The sequence below is a fragment of the Cylas formicarius genome, unplaced genomic scaffold (genome assembly GCF_029955315.1).
Source record: "Cylas formicarius isolate icCylForm1 unplaced genomic scaffold, icCylForm1.1 PGA_scaffold_281__1_contigs__length_49999, whole genome shotgun sequence".
Taxonomy (NCBI): domain Eukaryota; kingdom Metazoa; phylum Arthropoda; class Insecta; order Coleoptera; family Brentidae; genus Cylas; species Cylas formicarius.
The window spans coordinates 14,519-27,984 of NW_026844314.1; the positions used below are offsets into that span (position 1 = coordinate 14,519).

General features: G+C 34.2%; 1 protein-coding gene across 2 annotated transcripts in view; it reads right to left on the reverse strand.

Moving 5' to 3' along the window:
- Positions 1–1,534: 1,534 nt before the first annotated feature.
- LOC132697666 (protein vein-like) overlaps positions 1,535–13,466 on the reverse strand; it is a 33,924-nt gene continuing 21,992 nt past the window's right edge. The window contains exons 2-5 of one of the 2 annotated variants that reach the window (XM_060663204.1): positions 7,317–7,506; positions 5,585–5,736; positions 2,854–2,944; positions 1,535–2,172 (exon numbers count right to left, since the gene is read on the reverse strand). In XM_060663204.1, the coding sequence (XP_060519187.1) occupies positions 2,115–2,172; positions 2,854–2,944; positions 5,585–5,736; positions 7,317–7,506 (491 nt within the window). In that variant the 3' untranslated portion in view covers positions 1,535–2,114. Of the gene's footprint in view, positions 2,173–2,853; positions 2,945–5,569; positions 5,737–7,316; positions 7,507–13,466 lie in introns of both variants that reach the window. The other variant, XM_060663203.1, reaches the window with a different exon arrangement.

The following is a 13,466-nucleotide window of genomic DNA, read 5'->3' on the forward strand; positions in this document are numbered from 1 at the left end:
AACTTGATTTTATATTATGAAGTCAACGGAGATTTAAAAAAGAAAGCATGTTTAGGAATTTTTTATAATCACAGGGAACGTTATATTGACACTGAAAAAACAGTTCATCACAGTTCATAACAGGTTACTTCAGTCAAAACTGTAAACTGAAATGGCTACAACCCAAAGGGCGAACTACAGAGGAATTTGGTGGACATCAAAAAAATGAAAAGAAGTAAAAGAATTCAAATTGATTTGAAATAAACTTTAAACTCCACCCTTTGCTATAAACATTTCCACTTTTCAGGTTTATAAGAATTTTGGTAATCGGCAAAAACAAGACGAGAAACACTTTACATCGATTTTAATAAGTAAATTTGTCATAATCAAAAAAATTCTTAAAGCAGAAGACGCCGAGCTTTCTTACTAGCATTTTTTTTTTAAATATTGTACAGTATATGGTATTCATTTGCAAAAAGATATCAAATAACTTTAAATTATTAGATAGATGTCTGAAACACTGCTTAATGTCTTGCATCTTCCTATATATAAAAACGAATTAAATATCAGAAACATTGCCCGTAGCGCCATCTTCGCCATTCTAAAACATATTAGGTCAGAAACGCTTCTACTAAAAGACTATTCCAATTTCTGGCGAAGGACCTGGGATACGGAATCAACGGAAAGAAGCACACAGAAACTCTCCTAAAAATACATTGTATTACGTCAGCCAGGTGTATTTAGTATCTTTGCGATTGAATCTAAAATTAGATTTTAAATGGATCTTTCAGATTTTAGAAATGCACGGCACACACACACACACACACACACACACACACACACACACACACACACACACACACACACACACACACACACACACACACACACACACACACACACACACACACACACACACACACACACACACACACACACACACACACAAGCACAGGCACACAGGTACCGACTAAATTCGAAAAGGATCTATTTTCAGATATTGTAAACTGAGACAAATCTGTTGCCAACTCGAAAAGTACATCTGAGGTACGCGGAGAGTTAATAATTATTTATGGTGACAGTCGAAAAGGAAATAAAATTCTCTCAGGTATTAAACAATCAGCAAACTAAACGGGCTATAATTTTTTTCATAGAATACAAATATTAAATTGTTTTTCCACTATAATGTTTAATTCCTTAAAACGTATTTTTATCATGTGATCTAATATCCAATGTCAAAACGAACCTCCCTAGTTCGTAAGTTTTTATGTTAAGTAAGAAAATGAAGTTAAAAGTTACCTAATTCCTATAATTTTATGGTCCTAGTGCAAGATGTGCAATGAGCTCATAAAAGAAGTCCACCAATGAATAAGAAAATGTATTCTTAAGGTAACAAAAAAAATCTAGAGCGTATATTAATTAAATCAGTTCCGTCAGGGCAATAGATAAGAAATTAAAAAAATGATTTGATACGTTTTTCGATGCTTTATTAATGTTGTATCTAACTAAAAAAACTACACACACAAAATGAACATAATTTATTAAATTAGCACAATTTATTAATTACATTTTGGTTTAAAAGTGTTTTAAAATATTTGTTAAAGAATAGGACAATAATAATAATTGGTGTAATAAATTAATTATTTACAAGGTTTGTACAAAAAGAATTATATTATCGGTCCCTGATATATTCAGAAATATAAAACTCTATTAAAAATTCGGGCTACCGTTCTCACCTTTCGACAAGTATATACACAGTATACATACGCTTTCAAAGGATAATTTAAGTCGGGCCAGACAGTTTAGCACAACAAAATCAATGCTCGAGAAAAATAACAAAACCGTATTACAAAATTGTATTTTAACGCCGTTAAAAAGCTATGCATCTTATGCAACGCATAAATTCGCCTCCATTGTAAAATTATTAATTGTAGACTTGTTTGTTTTAAAATTATTTGAGTTTCAACGTTATCGAAGCGGCAACGATAGGCGTTAAAATGCCACCTTAGCTGTTGAAATATTTTTGATGTATTTTCACGTTAAGTAATTGACCATGATTCGTAAGTAGTGATTACAGTCTTTTGCCACAGAATATTTTACAAATATACATTATTTTCACTCGAGTTCCCACACGCTTAGCTGACGTAGCTGTCTTTGTACTGGCATCGGTCTCCTTCATATCCGCTGGGACACCTGAAAAAATTAAAATTCCGTCATAACTTTTCCGACAAAATTAAAGATAGGTGATTATAGATAAATATTAGCTTATTTGATTATCGTTACAGGAATTAAATTTATATTCCTATCTAAGTAAAAAAAATGAAACGTTTTAACTTCGAAATGATATTCTAAAATATGATGAAAATCAAAATTTCAAATAAAAAATGTCCAAACTGAACTTGCTTTCAAATTCCCCTCGCCGCAATAGGCCAAGGCTACCTTAAATCGTATTGACGTTCTATATCATTATATCCTATATCATTTCTCATTACTTGATGGTCAGTTAATTACGTCAGGATGGAGACATCTTACTACATGCTAGACGGTGCAAATTACAAACTATCTAGAGGCCCGATTCTAGAAACTATAAAATGACGTTCTACTATTAATAGGTGTTCTGTTTTTGTCACTTAATTGAAATTTGATAAAATCTGAAATAACATTTAACGTCATGGTTTCAAAATTCCTAGATAAAAATTTACTCTAGTGCCTTTTGGCGTTTAACGATAAGGACATTTAGAATTACACTTGGTTCATTCTGCTATCGCTGCGATGTCATATTTTAAACACTGCGCTCAATGTTTGTCATAGGGCCAATTGAATTTTGTAGCTTAGCTTAGCTTAGTTACTAACTAAAATATTAGGTTTACTTACATGCAATATCGTTCCAAGGGATCGAGATCTTCGAAACATGTGCCGCCGTTCAGACAGTACTTAGTGGCATATTCAATCGGACATTGTTTTTCTGAAAATATACGTGATTATTTAGAAAAGTCAACTCAAAAAAAAAGCTGTTTTTGCTACCGGAAAACAATGAATGGGCGGCTCAAAAACCCTAGACAGATTAGAGATAGGAAGAGTGTGTGTGTGTGTGTGTGTGTGTGTGTGTGTGTGTGTGTGTGTGTGTGTGTGTGTGTGTGTGTGTGTGTGTGTGAGAGAGAGAGAGAGAGAGAGAGAGAGAACAAAACATCCTTGTGGATGTAGTCAATTATATTTTATTAATTTAAAAATTTTGTTAAATATTCTTGTTAACTTCAATGTTTTTCAATGTTTTCCAGATTGACTCCATAAGCAGGAAAAGACAGGGAGCATGAAAAGACACGATAGAGGGCCTGAATATGAGACACAGTAGCAGAAAAGCCTGGAGCCTCATAAAAAAGCTATCAGGAGACCCAACATCTTCAAAAGACCAAGTAAATGTCACCGCCAACGAAATCGCACATCAACTACTCCTAAACGGTAAGCCTGATCAAACTGTAAAAGTGACTCCCACCTTCAGGATGACACAACAGCCTAGACAATCTAATGAGGCTTTCTTTACCATTGCAGAACTGAAAACTGCAATCAAGTCTCTGAAGGTCAGGAAGGCCCCAGGCCCAGACGAAATCCTGAATCAGTTTCTGATAAATCTAGGCCCATCAGCCCAGAACTGGATTCTACAAATGTATAACTCCTGCTGGACCAACAATACAATCCCAAAATTGGGGCTAAAAGCTAAAATCGTAGCCGTCCTTAAACCGGGGAAACCAAGGGAAGATGCTAAAAGCTACCGTCCGGTGTCACTGTTGTGCTCCCCTTTCAAACTCTACGAACGCCTTATACTTAACAAGTATGGGCCCCAAATCGAGAACCATCTAATTGCCCAGCAAACAGGATTCAGACCTGGGAAATCCTGTACTGGTCAGGTACTAAGCCTCATCCAACACATTGAGGACGGCTTTGAGAGAAAGGAAACCACGGGGGCCGTCTTTATAGATCTAACGGCGGCATATGACACCATAAACCATAAAATATTACTAGAAAAAATTTGAGAATGACAGGAGACTACCAGCTGACGAAAGTGATAAAAACAATGCTATCTAACAGAAGATACTATGTAGAGTTCCAAGGAACGAGAAGCCGTTGTAGGAACCAGAAGAATGGCCTTCCTCAAGGTAGCGTGCTAGCACCCATGCTTTTCAATGTTTATACTAACGACCAACTAATAGACCCATCAACAAGAAGCTTTATATACGCCGACGAAGCAGCTATCGCCTGCCAGTTAAAAAACATCGCAGAGATAGAGGAGCAGATAACAGAATCCCTATCAAGACTGAATGATTATTACAGATCAAATCAGCTCCGCCCAAATAAAGCGAAAACGCAAACATGCCTTTTCCACCTCAATAACCGACAGGCGAGAAGGGAACTACAAATAGAATGGAACTCAGTCAGACTGCAACACTGCCCAAACCCAGTCTATCTAGATGTTACATTAGACAGCTCCCTAACGTTCAGAAAGCATATCGATAAAACCAAGGTCAACACCAGAAACGGCATTCTCCGGAAACTGACTAATGCTTGATGGGGGGCAGACCCTAACGTCCTGCGCTCCTCGGCCCTCGCACTGTGCTACTCCGCAGCCGAGTATGCATCCCCCGTATGGGAGAGATCATCACATGCCCATAGACTGGACCCTGTCCTGCATGACACGTGTAGATTAATAACCGGATGCCTAAAACCCACTAACCTTTATCAGCTTTACATGCTAGCCGAAATTGCACCACCGCAAATACGTAGGGAAACCCTAGCCATGGCCGAACGAAGCAGACAATGTGAAGACACCAGACATCCTATGTACCAATATATTCCGGCAGCGGCCAGACTGAAATCAAGGCGAGGCTTTAGGTAATCTACACAGCCCCTCACAGCCTCTAAAACTGCTACCAAGGAGACAAAATGGGAACAGCGCCTAGCAATCAACGACATCTCAACCTATAATATAAAAGAAAAACTTCCTGCAGGCTCTGACTGGGGTAACTGGAAAACCCTCAACCGACTCCGGTGCCAAATGGGGAGATCCAAGAACAACCTCCTGAAGAGGAAACGTGTGAATGTGGAGAATCCCAGACAATGGAGCACCTTCTAGCGTGACAAACCCTACAAGCTCCATGTACCATCCGGGACCTTTGGACGTGCAATGAAAATGCTGTGAAATGCGCCAGACACTGGAGTGATATATGAACAATATCTAATTATTTCTAGTCACAAGTTGTAGTCAGACACGATTAAATAAAAAAATCACAACATAAAGCTAAAAACGTTTTAGAATTTAGAATTTTGTATTAAACACTTAATAAAATAGCAGCGTCAAGTCTTCCCCACAATGACAGCCCTACTTTCTGGCCCCCTGCAATCTCCAATTCCTTATGTAGCGCTCAGCTTGACAAAGATTATAACGGACCAGAAAGTGGAGCTGTAATGTATAGCGCAGACCACTTCATAAAGTGATTTTATTTTATTATAACATATTAACACCCGCATTTTTGGACTGGCTGACAATATTAGAACACATAAAAACAAAACGATTGTATAGAATTTCATATCTCACTATCATCAATCTCACTCAAAGGTGAAGAGGTGGTCGTGGTGACGCGTATTTTCACTTGAACGTCAATACTCCTCGACTTGTAGGAATGGTTGAGATCCCAGGCAATGCACTCATACCGACCGGAGTCCTGCTCGCTCGCATTTCGAATTTTCAGTGTGCTCCGTCTTCTGGGAAACGAAAACTATTTTATAGTTATAAAATTCAGCAATATTTTCAAACAAAAAAGGGTTTATCACTTTATTATATAATTTTATTAAATAATTAATTATTAATTATATTATATTAATAAAGTAAAGTCGACCGAAATTTAACTTTTAACGTTGTACAGATCTAAAATCTTGCGGCATTTCTTATGGCTTGCTACCAAGCGAAGTCTGCTTACAAAGTCAAAAGGAATTAACTAAGTATATACAATTTAAGCGAATATTTATTTACTTAACAAGTTTGATCCAAGGAATCTGTTTTAAAAACTATCAAAAAAAGCTGACTAAATGTTTTGCTAGCCTCGCAGGAAATTCTTCCAAGAAAAGAAACTTATTACATCAATTAACAAGTAAACATCTAAAAACAAAATTGGCATTTCCCGTAATTGATGAAATTATCTGATTGGAATGTGCAAATCTCATATGCAACTAAGAAGTAGATTACCTAGAATTTAACATAAATTTTAATTGACTGATTGAGTGATAGTAGTTTAGAGCCAATTATTTTGGTTTACTTAAATAGTCTGTTACAAAATTTATAGCTTTTTGAATTAAATTTATTATTAAATTTTAATTTACATCTCGTAGTGCTATGACTTTAGGGAAACGGGAAAAAATTTAACTTTCTATATGGACTATTATTTCAATTCCGTTCTGAGTAATACTATATTTTAATAATAGAAAATATTATATATTTTGAATATTTTGGTTTTTTCCTTTTTTCCAAAAATATAGTACACTTACCATTTTGCTGAAAGGGTACTGATATCCATGTGCGGATTTTAGCATTACGTTGATTTATATTGGTTTCCCCTTAAACATGTTGAATTTATATATATATATATATATATATATATATATATATATATATATATATATATATATATATATATATATATATATATATATATATATGTATATATATGATGACACTATACTCCGGGATATCATCCGTTCACTCGTTGAACTCCGACTGGAATCCTGCATCCGACTGGAATCCTGCAAATCCTGCATCCGACTGGAATCCTGCAAATCCTGCATCCGACTGGAATCCTGCAGACGTTTCGCCAAAATCTCACTTGGCATTGAAGATGCCAAGTGAGATTTTGGCGAAACGTCTGCAGGATTCCAGTCGGATGCAGGATTTGCAGGATTCCAGTCGGATGCAGGATTCCAGTCGGAGTTCAACGAGCGAACGGATGATATCCCGGAGTATAGTGTCATCACATTTTTCCATCCGTGAATCAATACGTGAGAATATATATATATATATATATATATATATATATATATATATATATATATATATATATATATATATATATATATATATATATATATATATATATATATATATATATATATATATATATATATATATATATATATATATATATATATATATATATATATATATATATATATATATATATATATATATATCATGAGAAAAAGGTGGATAAATTCCTACAGAGTCAGCTTAAACACTAAAAACTTCCTTGAGAAGCAATTTGATATTTTGAATGTTCCCAAAAACAACTTACTTAACGTAAGTAATCTGCATGTGGGTGTTATTAGTCAGCGTTACGTTATTTTTCCTCCACGTTATCCTTGGAAAAGGAAGTCCCGTCGACCTACAAACCAACTTGAGTCGTTGTTTTCTTCGTTTGATTTGCTTTTTCATGTTCCACGAAGACTTGTCCTCCAATTTTGAGATGGACACTGGTTTCGGTCCTGCAATGTGAAATTTTAATTTATTAATAAATTATTTTACCAGGGCGTTACTCATGGATAGATTTTAATTCGAGCGTTGCTGCACAAAATTCAAGCATAACTAGTGGATAATAATTTTCAAAAAAAAAATTATTATCTCAAAGACTATTATGGATATATTTTTGAAATTTGCAAGGCGGATTAACTGTAACTGACGACGTAGGCCACTAGAACCACTATTTTTGACAAATGACAAATAAAATTATACATCACTTTATTATTGTGCAGAAAGAAAGAGAGAAAACATTTTTCTTGGGGATATTTTTTATATAGGACTTTGGTAAATTTGGTGACAAATGAATATCACTCAAGGATCGTTAAGATATGAACAATAAAACGAGCAACTAGAATTATGACCTAAACGCACTGGGCATTCACGCGGGAAAGAAAAGTTAAGTTATTTTACGTTACATTATATTACACGATTAATACTGAAGTATGAAATTTTAGTTCTTTAGTTTTAGTATTAGTGTACGCCGGATCTAGTGTTTGACTAGTATGTATGTCATTCCACATTAACATTCGTTTCGATATTATTTTTTGTACTGTATCTTCGAGGATGGTACATATTCCTAATCCATATGCTATAGAAACTTGAACCAAGGTCTTCATTAATATGGTCATTTTTAATGCATGAAAATATATGAAAAAATGGTACTATATAAACAGGTTAAAAATTTACTGTTTCAGCACAAACCACAAGTCGTATGTTTAAGAATCTAAAATCCACCACCCTGACTTATAACACGCAAATAACAGACGAAAATGTGCTTTAGTACGAGATACCTTTATTAGGTGTTAGAAGCTGTCGAAGGACCGACCAGAAGTGCTGTCGCAGTGTTACGCACCGCTAAGTGTCGAAGCGGTAAGCCCTTGCATCGTCAAACGCGGTGTTTGTTTATAAACATGGTGTTTTAGAATAATAAACAAGCTTGGTGCACTTTAAAACAAATCAACATAAACGAACGACGGGTGTAATGTACTGAATCAGCCTTCGCAACAGATGTTTTAATAGTTCTCGCTGCACCAATAGTGGAACGTCTGGCATAAGGAAGGCAAATTGCATGTCGCATTATATATGGTGTATTTACGGATAGTGATGTCAATGGAACGATTCCCGGACAAATTAATAGGCCGTTTAAAATTACTCCGCCACTCGAAATTTTGTTGGGCGATCCAAAAACGGAGAACGCGTCGGTGTAATTGGATAAGCGTTTATAACAATATTGTCGGATGGTAAATGACAGGCAATATTCGCCAAATACTAAATGGTACTCACTCAACGGCTATAAATACTGTTAAACCCTGACGCGTACGATTTTCCTTAAAGCTCCTTCAGAAATAAGTAACCCATGCAACAGAGACGCAATAAAAAAAGTACTTGGGTGCTACAGCCTAAAATTGGAATACATAAATAAATGAATTACGGGTAACCCTAAGTCAAAAATAAAATTGAATTGGGCAACTTAAAGCCGTGTGGTTAATTAAAAATTCTAAACTGTTATCCATTGTGTCGCCCCGTTTATTTTGTTATCTTATATATTGCAATTCTATTAAATAAATAAATAAATATAAAAGTAGGAATAAATGTCGTTTTTCTGCCCGTTTGCAAACATTTTAGCCATTAAAAAAATACCTATACGTATAAAAGTGTAGTCCCATATACCTAGTTTAATATTATTATTTTTTAATTTTTAATAAAAAAGCACACCTTGGGGAGGTCTGGCAACCCTAACTCGAATATAAGTGCAAAGAAAATCATATTTAAGACAATATATTTATTTTAAACATTACTTTATTTCAGGCATATATAACACTTATTAGTATGAAAATGTTTCGTGCAATGAAAACAGTTAGAATTATATATAATATATCTTTATAAAGTCGTAGAAATGATTTTTTGATTTTAAAAAATTGGTAACTCAAACTTCTTTTTACTTTCATTTGGACAGTTCAGGTGATATTGTCAAAATAAATGACGCGTGTGTTTCCGGAGTAGAAAAACATGTTCCTGACACTTTTTCCTATAAAACATCTTTGAGTGAAACTGACTACAGAACCATAAGCATTACGCAAAGAAAAATACGAGCCGGCACGACTTCTACATCTTTGTCAAATGTGAATCTAGATTCTTGACAGTGCTTGGCGTGATGTTATAACAATTCTAAAGAAAAAGTTAATGACTTAATAGTAATGCTATTAAAAAATATCAAAGTCCATTTTATAATAACCTGAAAGAAAGGTGCCAAAGACTGAAATGTCACGGTTTTTTAGTTACTTTGATAATAGTACTTTTTTTATTTTTCAAAAATCAGGTGAGTTGGTTGTTGCTTTTACTGTAGAATAGCTTCTGTTAATGTGCCATGATAATTCTTGTTTTCTATAATTTTAACAACAGTAGCTCTTTGCCAGAAACTATAGGTCCGTTGTTTTTTATTGTTTAAATTTTAAAAGATTACTTATCTGATAGTTGTTTCTTTGATCTACTGTTTTATAGAGAAATATTGCACGTTATTTATGAAATTGAAATTGAGAGATCAATAATAGTACAAAACAAATCTCAAAACATATTTGTTGTTTTAAAAAGAGAATAATACAAATCATAATATAATTGTAAAAACATATCAGTATAAATTTTCTCGGAACTATTAATTTTTGGGTGTGACACTATTGCATATGTTATAAAATTGATATGAATTGTGAATAAGAGAAGAGAGGATATTTTTTTGTTATTTTTCTTCTAATTGGATGGTCGGTCTCTGGTAGTATTTGTATACGTGTTTTGAAGCTATTTAGAACATTAAAGGATGTCGTCATTAAGTTAACCAAATTGTAAAAAATAATCAATTTTTTGATTTCCGAATGTAGGTATGTATTTCAAAAATGCTCGACAAATGACAATTTTTAAATTTTTAAAACACAAGAAAGAATATATTTACAGCTTTTAATGCGTCAGATCATTTTATGAAAACAGTTGCCATTGATTTTAAGTCACAGAATGTTAATTTTTTTTAACGTGAAATAAGAATTAAACATTGTCGTTAGGGGGGTGTGGGGGCAATTTATAAAATTTATATATAAAAATGTACGACACGGACTTTAATTTAATTTTTATAGTTCCATAAGATAGAGCGACTAAAACAGTTACTTTTTCGTCTCTTGAACTGTTTTCATCTCTTGCTTCGCTTAAGAGATAAAAAAAACTATTTTATTGCATGTCTATTTATCATAAAAACATTTTTCTTTAGTCCAATAATATATGCAAACAATTCGACAAAAAATAACAATAATTCGATTTCTTAAGTCCTCTACTTTTTCCGAAGGAGTAACTTGAACGAAGGATTTTACGCTGCCATCAGGAAAAAATCCAAAAGGTTTAAATCGGGAGATCGTGCAGGCCATAAATGTCCACCTCGCCCAATACAGCGATTTCCGTAGGTTAGTGGCCAAAAACTCTGGAGCAACCTGACTGAAATGCGCTGATGACCCATCGTGCATAAACCACATTGCATTTGTTATTGCCAATGGTAAGATCTTCAGAAATCTGGGAAACCGTGCGTATTTTTCCAATACAGGCATTCAACGGGAACTGATAAATAAATCTTTATTATGAAAATTTATCAAATTGGCTTTGGGAGTTGAGGTAGCTGTATCTTCTTCAATCATGGTGCTGAACATGACTCAAGAATAGTCTTTCAGCTCTACCGCTCTTACTGTTCTTAGCCTTCCCGTTCCTTCACTTCGTTTTAATGTTCGATCGATTAAATTGAAGTCAGTGGCTCATTTTTATCAACATATTTTATAACTCCCCTAATGAAACTGTTTAATTTTTATTTAGTTATCTGTATCTTGGAAACAATGCATTTCCGAACCTGCATTTATAGGAAATTGTTTCATAAAATGATCTAAGCAATCACCACAATCACATTTTTTTAAACGTCCTGTATATAATATCTAACATAACATAATATCTCTAATAATAAATATAAGTAACAATTAAGTAACTTATATTCTGCATCCGCTCAACTAATCGGAACTCCACTTAAAAGCTATAGCTTTTGTTTCATGCGAACGATGAAAAGCGGGATAATACGTTAAAAACAAACCATAAAGATTCTCAGGACACCAGACTCAGAAACGAGGAGCGCAGCCGCCATATATGCCAGCGATATTTCGTCGGGTAGACTTAGATTACATTTTATGTCGCATCATATTATGGAAACGTAAAAATTCGGGGTAAGTATCGTTTCTGAGATTAGTTGAAAGTTTTCAGCGGCCTTATATAGTGTACATTCTGCATCACACAGCATAAGTTTGTTAAATTCGATTAGTAAAATACATTACAAATACAGAAACCTAATTTGCACGTGTTGCAATATTTCCTACCTGCAAATGATATCCAAACATACCGTTAACGATTTTAAGTTTCCATAATACTTATATTATGTTCAAATGTTATAAATCTACCCTAATAAAATGTCCGGCACAGCTTGCTTCCTCGTCCATCAGAGTCGGGTGGACGCGAAATTTTAACCAAATTTTCTTACGCACGCATCTGTCGGATGATGACTTAGCCTGTAACATGTTTTAAAAAATTTCTTCAAAATACAAAACAAAAACACCGAATGCGGAAGAAAATCTGGTCAAAACAAAACTTGCGGTATTATTCTATAGTAAACGAGGCATGTTCAAAATAAAAAGACTATATGTTATGATCACCAATACTATTTCCTTCTGCTGCTTTGTTATAATTCATTTTGCGGTAAATCGACTATATTACGAGTTATTATGGTTATTATGGCACCACTCACTCGACCATAAACATTTTAATATCAGTGGTGAAGAAAATTTGGCTGACATTTTTTTGTGTTTCCCCAAAGGAAAAAATGGTGAAAAACTTAATGAGATATTTCTAAAATGAAATGAATGACATGAAACAACTTGGAATCGCTTTGAAGACCAATGCAAAAAATATGGATCGAAAATTACATACAGATGTTATACTGTTAACACGGTGTTCGAAGTGTTTTCGGAGCGCGAGCATTGAAGATGCCAAGTGAGATTTTGGCGAAACGTCTGCAGGATTCCAGTCGGATATATATATATATATATATATATATATATATATATATATATATATATATATATATATATATATATAGTTTTTCTCTTGTCAGTGCCATAATTTTGCACACCACACCGAGAGAATTTATACAATGGCAAAGTTAAAGCCAATAAAAATGTGAAAATGTCAATAGTCCGTTTTAGGGAATTAGAAGCCATTTCGATATAAGTTAATTGAAATAGGCAACACTTTTCGCAAAGTCAAAAACTATGGTCGGTTCATAGATATAAGAAAGTGACCAATTGCTTTTCAAGGGATTATCCAAGGGTGGTCATTAACATACAATGCAACAAGATTATTATTATTAATTAGGGTAATTATAAATTAATTAATTATTAATTAAGGTAATAATCTTGTTGCATTGTATGTTAATGACCAGCCTTGGATAATCCGTTCAAAAGCGATTGGTCACTTTCTTATATCTATGGACAGACAAATTCAAATGCCACACGCTCAAAGTATTTTTGATTTTGTATATTGCAAACCCAAGTCCAACCCAGCGATGCGGAGGTTAATCCAACTATACCTCTCGGTTTATCTATGGCTGTATTACTTATTCCTAGTTAAAGAAAATACCACGTTGTTATTAATTCATCGGAAACCGGATATCTAGTGTGTCACTTCGTGACTGGCAAAGCTTAATTTTAGTAAATGGACCAGCAGTTTTGTAGGCGCCGGCCAACAAACTTATTTTTGCCAGTTTCATCTCATCGCTTCGTTCCGCCACACATTTCATATTTGTGGTGAACAAACTGATGGCGCTAGAACGAAACTACAGTTGTTTCGGAATATTAAA